The sequence below is a fragment of the Oxyura jamaicensis genome, chromosome 3 (genome assembly GCF_011077185.1).
Source record: "Oxyura jamaicensis isolate SHBP4307 breed ruddy duck chromosome 3, BPBGC_Ojam_1.0, whole genome shotgun sequence".
In the NCBI taxonomy this organism is placed as follows: Eukaryota; Metazoa; Chordata; class Aves; order Anseriformes; family Anatidae; genus Oxyura; species Oxyura jamaicensis.
Window position 1 is genome coordinate 70,162,524 of NC_048895.1, and position 15,277 is coordinate 70,177,800.

General features: G+C 43.1%; 1 protein-coding gene across 1 annotated transcript in view; it reads left to right on the forward strand.

The window, feature by feature from the left end:
- The first annotated feature begins 51 nt into the window (after positions 1–51).
- REV3L (REV3 like, DNA directed polymerase zeta catalytic subunit) overlaps positions 52–15,277 on the forward strand; it is a 119,584-nt gene continuing 104,358 nt past the window's right edge. Inside the window, exon 1 of the mRNA XM_035322117.1 lies at positions 52–259. Coding sequence (XP_035178008.1) covers positions 121–259 — 139 coding nt within the window. The 5' untranslated portion in view covers positions 52–120. The remainder of the gene's footprint in view (positions 260–15,277) is intronic.

Genomic DNA, 15,277 nt, shown 5'->3' on the forward strand with positions numbered 1-15,277 from the left:
GGGGGGGGGGGCGGGGGGGGCCGGAGCCGTTGCGGGCTCGGCGTCGGCTCCGGTCGCGCGCCTCGCTGGTGGCGGCGGCGGCGGAGGCGGTGTCGGTGCGGGCTCGCGGCGGCCAGCACCATGTTCTCAGTGAGGATCGTGACCGCCGACTACTACATGGGCAGCCCGCTGCCCGGCCTGGACCCCTGCCAGGCCCACTTCCGAGAGGCCCCGGCCGGGCGGGTGCCCGTCGTCAGAGTCTTCGGCGCCACCCCCGCAGGTAAGGGACCGACAGAGGGACGGACGGAGACGGACGGACAGACGGACAGACAGACAGACAGACAGACCGACAGACAGACCCCCCCCCTTCACCCCTCCCCTCACCCGCTGCGGCGCGGGGCCCGCTGGCGGCGGGCCTGTGGCCGCCCGCCCGGCGGCGCGGGGGGAGGCAGCTCCTGCTCTTTGTGGCTGGGTCGCGGCCCCTTCCCCTTCTTCCCCTTTCCCTTCTTCCCCTTCTCTTTCCCCTTCCCTTCCCCTTTTCCCTTCCCCTTCCCTTCCCCTCCCCTCCCCGCCTCTCACCTGCCGGCCCCCCGTGAAGGGGGGGGGGGAGGGGGGAGCACTCACCCCGCGGTTTATTTTTTAATTATTACTGTTATTATCACCGTTATCGTTATCATTCCCCCCGGCGGCGGCGGGTGCTGCAGTGCAGACGGGCACGGCCCCGCCGCCGGCCACACGTTGCCCCCCGGGGCTGCCCCGCGTCGCCAGCCGCCCGCAGCCGGCCGTGCTCGGGGCCGGCCGCGGTGCGCGGTGCGCGGCAGCACGGGCTTCGTCCCCCTTTCTGCCCCCCCCCCCACGCGTTAATCGGCGTGTTTTTTAGACAACAGCCTCCTCTCCGAGGTGGTAGACGTGTTTAAGGGGTCATCGCTTACGTTCCCTTTATGCTTACGTTGTATAAGGCTGACCTTGGGGATTAAGGTATTTCTCCGTGTTTTATCGACGCGTTGAAAAACCGATCGCTCGTAGACATTAAACATTAAGCAAGACAAAAAACGGGTAATAAAACAGCCTGGCAATAGCGTATTTCCTTCATCCACTTACATGGCAGACCAGACATTTTTCATTTTCCCCAATTATCTGCTCCCAGATATGGAGAAACGCGAGGTATTAAAGCTGGTGTGATCTGGTGCATCTCCAGCTCCAAAATTACAAAGTGGATGAGTGGGATTAATAGATACAATATTGAGGTAGTGGGGCCCGTTTTATTGTAGCTCTAATTTTGCATACAAAGGGAGATATTATGTAATAATATTTATGTAATGGCATGAGTAGCTATTTCATTATTAAAAAATGTAGAGCCTGAGGTTGTCTGGCAGGTAGCAGGCTTTGTGTGCGTGCGTGCGTGTGTGTGGTTAACTCATTAAGGCTTATTTTCTTTACAGAAAATGTTTAGGCTATGCCATATCATGAATGTGGCATCCGAAAGTAAACAGTGCAGTAGTTTCGTTGTCCAGCTATTAGGAACACAGTAGGAAATCCTTGGCTTCCCAAACCATAAGCTTTAATGTTAGTTTGCATAATTGAAGTGTTTCTAATTCATCTTGGTTAGAAAGCACGTTTTACTATAGTCTGCAAAGGAAGCATGACTTGGCTATCCTCTCTGCGTTTCCTTGTTAAACTTTTTTATGGCACTCTTCTTTTCTCTCCACCTAATGTTTGTTCATTGTCTTCAACAGTTTCTTACTGCATCTCTATTTTTAAAAAAACAAAACAAAACAAAAAAGCCTGTAAGCCTGTCTGCAGAGGTGTTGGGAATAAGCAGTCATTGTCAGAAGCAGAGTGCCTGACCTCAGAACCTCAGAGAGAGGGCTATCTGATTCTCGGCTGGAGAGTCAAAATATAAAATGAAATCAAGTACAGTCACGTCTATATTGATGTTTTCCTTGAGGGGAAAAAAAAATAAAAAAAGGTAAAACCAACTTGTAATACACCCTATAGGGCAACGGTGTGTGCTTATTGTTTGGTTTACGGGCACCGTGATGCTTGTCTTCACGTGAGTTGGTCGGGAGGAGAACAGCCCCTTCTTGTTGGGTTTAACGTGTACGTCTTGCCTGCAGGACAGGTGTTCAGTTGCCACGCTGCCTGCATGATAGCAAACCACTACGTCTGCGTAGGCTGCTGCACCTCCAGCATGATTAGCTCTGCACGAATCTTGGTACGTTTAAAGCTGCGCGTCCATGCTGTGCAGCTAATTGGGAGTCAGGTTCAGACCAGGCTCCAAACCCCACCTGCTGAGTGAAGGGAGATTGATTGGTGTACGCGAGTGGTTTATGCAGATGTTCAGAAAGTTAAACGTCTGGCAGCAGTGTATCTTGTGTCTGGGAACAGCAATGGACCTTGGTTCTGAAGGCACGGGCTCTTTCTGCCTCTTCTTCTGCGTTCAGAGAGGTGTATGAATGACAAAAGCTGCCCATGTTCTTATCTTTGAGGGCTTTTTTTGTAATCCCATACTTAACAATTGATTTAGAGATTGTACTGGCAAACCATTCCAAAGTTAAAGTGGTTTGTGGTAAAGGTGGTTGGGGGAGGTAAAATGAGGCTTCTAGTTAAAAATAACGAAGGAATGAACTCCCAGAATGGGCTGTATATGTGATAATGCTCGACAACTTCTTTGGGTCGTTTGAAGAAGAAGAAATGTCATTCTTTTCAGCAAGACCATGCGAGTCATCTTGTGGTGTCCTACATCTTTGCTGAATAAGAGCTCAAAAGGCAAGGAATCAAAACTTTCCTTAAGCCCAGAGCCCGCCTACTATTTTCTGTTTTTCTGTGAAACACAAAGAGCAAAATTCTGACTGCGATGGCAAACAGCGAAGTGAAGCACTGCTAGAATTCCTGTTTGAATGCATCTTAGCTGGTTAAGCCATTTCATTTCGTTTTAGTGGCTTGATGCTTGAAAAGCAGACTTACACGTCTGTTGGCATAATGAATTGGGCAAAAAGTAAAATTTCAGAAATGCTGCAACGCTGCCGTGGTGGTAATACAGTAAAAGCAGTATTAAATTCACGCTTTGTTGTATAAGATCATAGATACTATTTGATGTAGACATCTTTGCATTTCTAAAGGAGGCTCGTGATATTGCTTCTTATGTTTAGAAACAATAGGCTTTAATTCACCAGGTAATGCTTAACTATGAAACAAAATTTCATTATCTTCTCAAGCAGTATTTCTGTTCTGCTGGCTAGCAATCTTTGTAAATGCTTTTTATAAAAGAAATAAACCTTTGAGAAAAGGCAAGGCCTGTTCGTAACAATGAAAGCATGCTGAAAATCGAATTTCTGTTTATGAACGGTCATTTCTTTAATTGGTGGTTCTTGAGTTGTCGTTCTTGTTGCTGGGTTGTGGCATGTGGAGCTATCAAGGTTGTGATTTATTTCCTGCTAGCTCTTGGCCATTTCAAGGTCTTGGAGTTTTTCCACAGGATTTCACTGACTACCTCTGAAGAAGTATCTGAATGCTCAGCTGCATGTTTGTCAGGTGTTGTTCAACTGCTGAAAGACAGAGGCAAACTGTAAATCCATCCATAAAGAAATTGGGGTGAGAATACGTGTCGTGTTACGGGAGACATTAATAAATGAGCTGAGGTTGCTAAATTAATCACTTCACTTAACGACACTGCGTCCAAGTAGCTGAGGACACTCTTAAGCCGCACAGAAGATGCCTGTTGGTGCACGATAATGGGTATTTTAAATGGATAGTTGAAATATTAAAAAAAAATAAACCAGAATTCAGATTTGGGTGCGATTTGAGGCTGACACGTGATAAATTCTACAGAAATAGGTACATGTTTTGAAATTGCTTTGAAGGCTGTTAGGCTGAGAAATGTTTGTTCAATTGATGGAAGAGACTTTGGAGAAGGCAGATTAGAAATTTACCTAAGAAAAAGCGGCGTGTAATTTGAGGGATAACATAAGACTGCTGTCCTCAACTGCCACTCTTCGTCTCTTTTTGAAGAATTTTTATATTTTGTGTTATGAAATCACTGATTCAAGACTGAATTTTACTTCAGGGCAGCACAAAAGCTCAGCTGAAGAAAAGGATGTTTTTAAGTTACTTTTGGCCCCGAGTTTTTCTGAGGCTGGGCATAATTGAGAGCAGGGCTTTTCAGCCAACCAAGTCTGAATGTGTTTCAGGTAGGCAGCTGAGTTTGGTTTCTTGGTTTTCCGAGAGGAAAAAAGCAGAGGCAAAGGCTCCAGCTCAGATCTGGCTCCCTTCCAGCAGCGGTAGCTCTGCTATGACTCAGTGAGGGGGCCTGCTTATCTTCTTCTGTTCTTCCCTCCCCTTTCCCCCTTCACTGACCTGGCTGGGCTGTAGGGCTGTATATCTGATCCCATCCCAGTGTCTCTCTCTCTCTCCTCCCTTGCTGCTCGCTTGAGAAGGAATGAGCTCATCACAGGAACTGGCTGCTTTTTATGCTCAGCTCAAGATTAACCTTTTTCCTCCCTTCTTTCCTGCTATCACTCCAGACACGTTGTCCAGTGATAGCCATTCCCCATAGCCTCCTCCTTTCATTATCCCAGCGTTCTCAGCCAGGGATCCTTCTGGTTGCCCCTGCTTCCAATGTTCAGTTCTCCACAAGTGGGCACTTCTCTTACGGCCTTCCAGTCCCTTCACTGGGGGGATATGAGGATGCAAAATAGGATGCAGCTGCTGTGGTGAGGCTAATGCCTCTGCCTTACCTCTTTGCTCTCCTCCCTCAATATACCCAGGTACAACTGGCCTGGGACTGCACAGTGTAGCTCCACTTCCAGCATCCCATTTCTGCGTTGGGCAGTGGCAGGCTTCTCAGGCTTCTGAAGAGCTATTTGAAAAATAGCCTCATGCCCATTTGTTTCACTTTTCTCCAGAGGTTTGTAGTTTCCATAACATGTGAACAGGGCTTAAGTAGGAATTGAGGAATTTGGAATAATGCATTTATGCTGAGATTCTTCTCACTGTTTGAGGTGTGTCGGTGGTGTGATTGGAGGTCATTAGCCAGTAACTTACCTGATTTTAAAAAATAGTGTGTTTTCTAGTCCGTTTTTTGTTTCCTTTGTTGTTTTTTTGTTTTGTTTTGTTTTGTATTTTTTAAAAACTGTCCTTCTTTGGAGGCATTTGTTACCTACTTTGTATAGATTGCCTGCTGAGGTGTTTGAGCAATGAGAGGCTGCCTGAATAAACAGTGAGATTCTGCTCTGCTGGTATGAAACTCGTTAAGTAGCAAATTAAGTACCTATGTGTATGGAGCTTGCTATAATAGTTTCTTAAATAAACCTTAAAATACTGTGACAAAGTTGATATTCTAATCAGAATCCAGCCACTGGTTGCATAGCCATTGTTCTGTTTGCGGCTGTAGAGTAGCTCTCGGTCAAGTCACTGAATGTTTGTGCTCTTGTAATTCAATCAAAAATAGATGTGTAACTGGCACTATCTGCCTACAACCCCTTCAGCTGTTGTAGAGTCCCGAGTTTTTCACAAAGTAGCCGTGTCCATACTGAGTATTGTCCACAATACCTAACTTGGAACTCATTTCTATGCTCAGCACCCCTTGAAGCAGCTTATCTGTCTCAGATACCACTTCCAGTTCTGCTACATATTTCTTGTGGGTCTTTTTTGGCTGCTTGTTGAAATATTTTCTGTTTCGGTGTGTAAGAGGAACCTCCTCAAAATAACACGCTGGGCTGAAAATAGTCGTCTCTCTTATTTTTACCAGAGTAGCACATGGATGTCACAACTGAGGTTGGCAGGATTAGGCAATGTGTAAACACTCAGTGAGAAACAGCTCCTGCTTAGTAATTTTTGCAGTCTGAGCAGACAAGATAAATCTCTGGAAGAAGGAAACAGGTGTGGTAACACCATGCTATCCATTTCTTCTCAGTCTCCTCTTTCAGACTTCCAGTATCGATCATTTAATAGCCTGTTCTGCTAACTGTTGTCATTACCCTGTTTTTGTCCTTTCCCCTTGATTGACTTGATTGACCTCAGCGTGCCTCTGAGAAGGACGAAGATGACAATGAAACGAACTGTTCAGAGGGAGGCAGCAAGAACGCTCATGCTGAAAGATTTATGTTGGAAGTTTGTTCTCAGATGAAGCAGCTGAAATCTTTCGGAATGATTGGACAGTATCACTGGAGATTCAGTCTCGTGTTGTGGGAGATCTGCTGATCAAAGTCTCAGGCCAATTAGCAGCAAACCTTTGTGTGGTTTTGATTGGGGGGGGGTTGTTTTTTTAATTAAGCATTCTGTATCTCCAGCTGTCACAAAGCCAGCCTCTGACAAGCCTGCATCTCTTGCACCTCACCTGTCATTGTTGGACATCAAGTTGACCCTTGATAGACTTGCTTTTTCCTCTCTTTGCCATGTCACATGTATCGTCCCTGCATATTAAAATTACGTGCCTTTCCTACATTCCTGTGTACATCTCCTCTATATTAACTTGCTCTTTGGGGAGAAACTGTTTCCCTGTCTATTGAATCGCTATCATGCATTTCGGGAACGTATTCTTGACAGATGGCGAGATATACCTGGGTAGAGAAAATGGATTTGCATAGGGTCCCACATCACATCAATAGCAAAACTGATAATACAATGAAGCAGTTACTGTCTGCAGGCAGTATTTTTTTCTATGATACTACGCTGCCCCATGATGAATTCATGTAAATAGCAAAATAATGTTCCTTTATATGCTGAGAAAAGTTATAGTCATGGTAACAATTATAACATTAAAGCCTAGACTTGATTAACAGGGTCCAGGGACTGGCTGGCAAGATCTGCCATGAAATCTGCATAGTTAGTCTGTAATTGCACTGTTGCTCATGATACCTCTGTGTATTCTGGTGAAAACAATTTTGCAGAATGCAGAGGAAGAATCAAATCTGTGAGTGTACAAACAGGCACTGTTTTCCTGCCTGTGCTACAGTGACTTTAAGGATGAGGATACAGCCCAAAATATGCAAGAATCTAAACAAATATCAAAAAAGTTTGTATGAGATAAAGGGATTGCCTGAAATGCCAGCGTTTGCACAGGCTTCATTCATGCATGCTTGTTAAGCTTCTCTTCTTTCAAGAGTTGTTTTTTTATAGAGCAGCTATAAGATGCATTAGAAGTTTGTGGGTATTTTGGCCAAGTGCTTAAATAACACCTCACACCTGCTGGCTGGTAGTGGCTCGTGTGAGTTATTACAGAGCCGTTTGATGTCTGGATGCTCCCGCTTTTCGCTGTCCTGCCATCAGCATGCAGACGGCCATTTCAGGTAACTTCTTCCACCGCCCATGTATGTATGCAGCCCATAACATTGCCTGTGTGTTTCTGAGTTCACGTGTGTGGCTTTGGTGTACATGTGCATGCCCTCTCTGATTTTCAGGTTGTGGAGTCTCCCTCCATGGAGGTATTCAGAATCTGGCTGGACGTGAGCCTGGGTAAGAGGTCCTGGTTGGGCCAGGTGATCTCCAGAGGTCCCTTCCAACCTCAGCCATTCTGAGCTTACTGAGACTGCTCTTGTCAGCACGAGGTGCTCCGTACAGCCTGTTCCAGCGTCCAGGGCAGCATGGTGGCATCCAGAGGGTGTGGGAAGGGTGCCAGCAACCTGGCTTTGAGTTGGTTACATTACTACTGTAAAAGTTCCTGGAAGCTCTTGGTGGTATTACTGAAAGCCAATAGAGATTTGGAAAGAGTATTTACTACATGTACCATTGCTGGGTTGGGCTTGTCCCTCTTCGACAGGTTTTTTTCCCCCAAATTACAGAGAGAGTATGAGCAGCCACTGCTGATTTACATTCAAATCGCACCTCTATACTGTTTGCTGACTAAACGAGTGTTTACTACAGCAAGGCTGCATGTCCTATTTTAGGTGCGATATCAACATGCAATACTCTGTGCGAATATTGAAAGGGCTGTGTAATGTTGCACCTAATCCATAATACTTGGCATTACTCCTCAGGGGAGGTTTACAATACAAGTTTTCTGAGTTTTGTATAATGAGATGTATAATGAGTCGTTCACTTTGTGTTTGAAACTACCTAGGTGGTTTTCTGTATAGCACCAATCCTATTAAGCAGTGGGAATTGGAAACTGATTCAGCCCTCATTTCTGCAGGTACTGCCTTCAGATCAGTAATGAACAAATTTTTATTGCTGCCACCCCTATTATATTTATTATCCAGACGAGGAGGTTATTTTGTGGAGTTCTCAATATAGCAGCTTTTACGTTTCCATTTTAAAAGTTACCTATTTAACCTAGCAAAGGTGTTACAACAGGCTTTCATTGCAGATCACTCTTCCTTCATGTTCTTCTGTGTTGTGTTTTTATCCACTGACCATTAAACAAGAGGTTCTGCGAATTCATGTTTATAAGCAGTGAAACCCACTTTAATATCTGTAAGGAATTAGAAGGGATTACAGGCTCTTTCTTATGTTGACATACACTGACAATATTTTATAAATACTTGGAATCAAATATTTTAATATTTGAGCTGTTTGAATTAGCTTTATAGAACTATGGCTTAACCGTCTTTACTGTTAGGCCTAAATCGCAGCAGTAAAAACAACCCAGTGGTGCTCTGAGTATTAACTGTTTGTGCATTTCCTTCAGCTGAAGGGTGGTTTTGCCCTCAGATTAATGCTCACAGAACTGTTGGGGTTGGAAGGGACCTGGAGGTATCTGGGTTGTCCAAGCGGGGTCACCTGGAGCAGCTCCAGGGGTGGGAACTCCACAACCTCCCTTGGAGCAGTAAGTTCCAGTGCTTGACTCCCCCCACCCCCAGTCTTTTTCTTCAGGCTTACAGGGTCGGAGCTCACGCAGCCTCCCCTTGTGTGCTGCAAGCCCTTGGTCACCTTCATGCCTTGGCTCCAATGTGTCCGTGTCTGCCTTGGACCTGGGAGCCCAGGCCTGGACCCGGCGCTCTGCGCATCTTGGCAGTGCTGAGGAGGGGAGAAGGGTCACCTCCCTGGACCTGCTGCTGGAGGCATTCCTAGCGCAACTGGGGATGCTGCTGAGGTGTTGCTGGCTCACATTCATCCAGGGCCCTGAGGTCCTATTCTGCAAAGCTTCTTTCAGACCAGCTTGTACAGATGCGTGGAGTCGTTCCTCTGCAGGTGAGGACTTTGTGTTCCCTTTTCTGGTCTCCCTGAGGTTCCTCTCTGCTTGGCAAGGTCCTGCTGAATCTCACAGCACAACCCTCTGCTGTATAAGGCGCTCCTCCAAATTTTGTATCATCTGCAAGCGTGTTGAGGGTGCACCTGTTCAACGTCCAGGTCACTGAGGTAATTGTTAAACGGTACTGGCCCAGTATTGACCTCTGGGGTATACCACAAAGGACTTGCCTATGTGTTATTGCAAGACTTCTCCCCCTCACACTTAATTTCTTACTTCACAGCATAAGTCAAGGCCATTTCAGAGCTCTTTCTCCACAGCATGTTTTTGTTGTTACCTCCTCGTTTATTTAACAATATCATCTTCTGGGGTGACTGAACGTGTGCTTCATTTCATTCCTGCTTACAGCCAGGTTTGTTTTGTAGTGTTTGTAACATTTATATGTAGATATCTCAAAGTATAACTATATAGACCCCAAAATTATTATTTTTACATTCTCTATTTTTATGGTGTGTTTCACCTGAACAGAAAATGTGGGAATGATACAAAATAACTGCATGTAAGTCATCATTTGACTAAAACCATGCTCTGTATCAGTTACTACTTGAAATCCTCCCATTTTCCCTGGTTAGGGCAAAATGGCATTTGTTGTGAATAAAGTAATTTAACTTGCCATGGTAATTGAGGCCATTCTTTATTACATTTTTTATGTATGGTTCTTCATGAATTTGTGTATTCTTGTATACTAGGCAGGTTTGTAAACCTGCAATTCCCATGCAAAGGTGACCCTATATCGTCACAGGCTGGATTCCTGTTTTGAGTCTGCATTAAAAAAAAATCCAAACCAAAAACCTTAGGATGGGTGGGAAGAACTAAAGTTTTGCTAAGCATTTACAGATTGTGCCAGCGTGTCAGATTTTGGTGAGCTTATGTTCTTATGCCAGCAGTTGGAAGCCTAATCAAAGAAATAAACTGGTGTTTTTAACCACTGCTGTAATAAAGATGAAAGGCTTAAGAACAGAACCCGGTTGTTTCAGACAGCGTGCAGATAATGGTGGGTAGTCCTCGCTCCAAGAAAATTGTGTTCTGTTTGAAATGGGACGTTAAAAGGTGTAGAAAGAGTGATATGTTAGGAAAGCAGATGGTGCGGTGATATTGCTAGTCATTATTTTGAAGTGGAATTTTGTAGGAGGGATTGCTTGAATGGAAAAACAGGACGAGGGAAGAACGTGTTGAAAGGAAAGCCGGGAGCGGATGGGGATATGGAGAGCATGTGAGGTGAGGTGGGGAGGGGGAGGCGGGCGAAACAGAGTGCTGAGGGCCAGGCCTGGGGAAAATAGTGATGTTGGAGCAGCAACAACAGGGACCAGTTATCTGAGGCTGCTCCCTGCTGGTTTCACTTGCTTTGGCCCTTGGGACTGGTTCATCCCCTGGAATTTCTTCTCTCCAGCCTGGTGGCTGGAAGCAAAGGAGGTGTTACACGAGGCTTATTGCTCTGTGCAGTGGGAGAAGAGGAAGAAAACAAAGCCCCCGGTAGCGAGAACTGCCCAAGAGGTGTGGAGCATCGTGGAGAACTACAATATCCCCAGGAGGATTTGCAGTTTGCAAGCACCTTTTGCGTTGTTGGCTTTCATGAAAACTTGTATCGCTGTTTGTAGGTGAAGGGATGTGAAAATGCAAATGAAACAAATTCTGAATATCCTGTGTTCATCTTCCCAATGTATCAGTGGCAATAAAACCAGACTTCAAGCCTGATGATGCAGTGTGAAGCATGCGGGAGAAAATAGATCATTTGTTGGCAGAGGAAGATAGATGGGTCCACATAACACGAGTATGTATGTGGCAGATGTGTAAATTAAAAAAAGAGAGAAATGAATCACTTCAAGTGATCATCTCTTTAGTGTAAATGATGCTTTCAGTAGCTTGCTCTTAGGTCACATTCTTCAGTTGCCTCCATACAAACCTTACTCGTTTTGTGTAAGCTCGGTGCGTTGGGCGGGGGACACCTCAGCAATGCTTTATTCTTTCCAAGGTCATCTTCAGCATTTTCAGAATGTCATTCCCTTAAACAGCCCACTAGCAATGATACATTTTAATTTGATAAATAATCTGGCTTCTGTAGCTGTCTGACTCCTAGCAGACTGTTTAATTTCACCAAAATTTTGAATCCTATGGTTTTTAAAGGATGAACGATTGCCTTTCTTACAACACCCTCCTGACCAGAGATTTAATATTTTGATAGCAGGACCTTCATGGTGAGAAGCTGAAGTGTAGGCATTTGGAAAGAAAGTTGTGGAGATAAAATGGTGATGGAAAAATGACAGTAGACCAGAGTGAAGGTGGCACAGGTGCCTCTAGGACCTTGAATAAGGACTTTCTTGTGTGTGACTAAAAGAGGGACTAACGCCATGTGATATACATATAGTATGCTCTAGTAGAATCAGGTGACTGAGATATTTCTTGAAAGCCCAATAGTCTCTTGTCCTGTGTTCTCACAGATACCCGCAGTTACTTCACTGTGAATGAGTTGAGTGAGCACCATAACAGTTAACCTTACGTGCAGCTTTACCAAATGCCAGGCAACACTTTTAGAAGTTGCTCTCTTATTTTCTTAGTCTGGATGCAGCTCAAGTGAGCAGAATAATTTACATGTTGCATATTACGTTCTCTGTTACACGGTAGACAAATCTCACGCAGACATAGCGTTGTTACCATTTACGAGCCTTCTGCAGGACTTCTTAAATTCTTCTGAAAAACATTTCATTCTTAAAACAATCTTAAAGAAGGGGTAAAGGCTTAGTGGGAACTAGGTCAGCATGGTTTGGTTATCAGGGTGGTGCTTGGGCTTTTTATTTTTAATCCTCTGGTGTGTATACGTGTCTTTCACTCCTGTGCGAGTTCCACGTTAGCCCAGGGATAGGGTTTCTGGAGTAAAAAGCTGATTCATCGCTTAATCAAGTGTCTATATCTAAATATTGTCCTCTTGTTGCAAACAAAGCTTTAACTATTGCAGCATTAGTAAATATAGACAGAAATGTCAATGAGTCTCTTTCAGTTCCTTTTGAGACTTTGTGATAAGTTGGTTTAGGAGAAAATCTGATGAATAAGATTGCATTATAATGCTTTTATCATCTGAAGATACTTAATTTGATACACAGCAGTCGGGGGAAGCACAAGTAATGTTTAAAACTGTCGTACAAAATGTTGGCAGTTTTTGTAGCTGCTCTGCAGCAGCCATCAGTTAAATCTCAAAGCTTGGTTGTACATCTGAATATGTGCACACGTCTCTAAGATTATTTCCAATGAGCTTTCAAATCTAGTAGCTTGCATTTTTTATGTTAATAATTTTAAATATTTTGTGATGTGCAGTATTGACCTGGAACTTTAGTCCAAGACTTTGATGCAGTAGCAGTCGCTTTGCATGAATGTGGCGTTCTGAAGCCATTCATTTTTTTTGCCTTGATTTTGTACAAATGCAATTATGCTAGTGATTTTACACTAGGAAGTCACTTAGAATTGCAGGGAATGAGAAAGAGGAGGGGAAAGATTGATGAAATACATTTGCAGAGCTGAGGAGGTTTGGGGGATTTGTTTTTATGGAGGTAGATTCAGTCTGTTGCCCTCAAATAACTGGGTTCTTCGTGCAACTACAGCATAATTTAGGTCGTGACTATTCTAGAGCTGAAAATAATGTTGCAGGGAATTTTGTGAGCTTATATTTGATGTTGTAAGAAGTAATTGGAGAAGGGTACATGATTTTCTACTGCTTTTTTATTCTTAAATATTACACATTACAGAAGCTCTGCAGAAGAATTCTGCTATGTTTCAGTTGATCAAAACACTAGAAAAGGCTGTTGCTGGTACTGGAGAGAGTGTATTCATGTGAAGATTGCAGGAGGAGACATACAGAGGACAAAAATACAACTCAGGGAATTAGAAGTCCATTGCACCTGCAGTTACGAAGCAGTCTCAGTTTTTTTTTCTTCAAAGCATTATTAGAAACAGTTTCTAAATTTCTCCAAATATGTAGTGATTTGTTACAGATACCAAGCCATTCCTTACTGTAAGGAACTCATTACCGTACCATATGAAGTTAGATATGGTCTGGTATTTTGAGTGTAAGCCTGGCTCTTCAATATCTGTAAATTGTATGTTTAAATGCATACCCAGAACCACAGTCTTTCTGATGGAATAGAACCCAGTATAGCTGTTACAAATCTCATGATATCCAAAATTGTGGTTAAAACGATGTTAAAATTCAGTATAGTTTTGATCTTTTACTCTTCTCGCAGTTAAGTCATAACTGGAAAATTCTTCAAGTGTTGGATTGCAAGCATTTATTTTCTTACAGCATCCAGTGATCATTGGAGGCGTGTTTTTAGGATAGGTGAGGAGGAAAATGGGATAGGGAGAGCTATCTCCTAAATCTTGAGCTCTGTCAATATTTAGTTACTGGAGTGATTGGTTATGATTGCAGCCTCTTGTTGTTATACTTGGAAGTGTATATTTTATTTGTTGCTGTGGGTTTCTTAGAGAAAATGAAAATGCTTGGTAAAATATGTTTAAAAAATCAGTTTTAAAAAAATAACTGTAAGGAAGGGTGACAGTGTTACATATACAAAGGGAATTACTTCTAGTAAACTTTTATAAAGGTGGTGCCAGTTCTTTTTTGGCATCTGTTTTCTAAGGATTCTTAAAACCAGGTTATTGTTACTGATTTGTCAGCTCAAATCTGTTGGTGGCACTGCTGCTACTTGCCTGGATGTTTCTACGCTGAGTCTTACAATGCCAGCAGAAAGGGCAACATGGTGTGGTTGTCACAGTGGTAGGGAACTGGAACTACCTTGGGGAATTTTTTCCTTGTTCCAGCTAAGGGGAAAAAAAACAACACAAAACCACCGTTGTTATTGCTGTTAGAATACGGATCGATTATATTTTAAAAAGAAAGATCTTTCTTTTCTCTTTGCGGTGATTGTATTGCTCTCCATTTTGAAAGAAATGTGAGAACTAAATGTGGTTTTAACTATGTCATGTCTTTAAAAAATCACTTTAGGAAAGAAAATGAAATTACATATTCTGCAGTACAGCAGCCGTTTTACAGCGCCTGATTACAATAATTGTTTTCTTCCAAAGCGCTGTGTTTTAAGCACTCTCTAATTTTAGCGTTTAATGTATTGTGATTATTAGTACACAATATAAAGGAACTTTATATCCTCTGATATTATTTGCTAGCCAGGATTGGAACTGAAAGGAAAGAATATGTGGGTCTTTAGTGGATTTTCTTTTTTTCTATGTAAGGAAGCAGAGCAGTCCTTTTTTTTTTTTTTTTTTTTAACCTTTTTGTGTTTTGTTTTTTTTTTCTATTTCTGATAATTTTTGAGGTGACCAACAGAATTCACCACCGTGGTACGTTACATATATTACAAGGAGAAAAGTGTGTTTTCATCAACCTGTGTTTTAGTAGCTGCCAGCATTTAGAAGAAGGAAATCTCCAAGTTGATGTTGGAGGCTGGCCATGTAAAAGGATAAGGCGCCAACTGCAGGGAGCGTTGTTTTTCTGGCAAATAGCTTCTGTGTACACTCATCCCGAACTCGGAATTAAATCCGATCTGAGGTAGTTTCCGACTCTGCGAGTTACTTGAAGTTCAGCTCTGAATTAACGAAGCACAGGTCACATCTGTAGTGAAGATTGTTGCTGTTTTGACTGGGTTTGTGGTTGTGCAATGGCTTCAAGAGCTCTTTGTTCCATTCAGGAACTTTGCGAAGAAGCTCGGTTGCAACTGGCCGTCAGTGCCTCTCATCGCTAACCTCTATGGTTAAATGTTTAGCTTAAAAAAGACTTCTAAAATCATCTCTCACGAGGCCTAGGGGTACTTCTGCGTAGGCCTGATCATAGACAAAAGGCTTTCCTCCAAAGAGGGTTTGTAATGGCTGGAACTCATGTTGTTTTGTATTTAGATTTGCTCAACCGGTTAAGAAATCTGTAAAAAATTGGACATTTCATACTGTTGCTAAAGAGCATGATGAAAATGGAGTGACCTTCTCCAAAAGTGAGAAATAACACAAAAAGAAACTAGATACAATTAAAACACAATTTTCAATTAGCAAAATGTGGAAAAAAGCGAGAAATGTAGTAAAAGATTATAATTACTGTTTACTTAGAAATAGGCT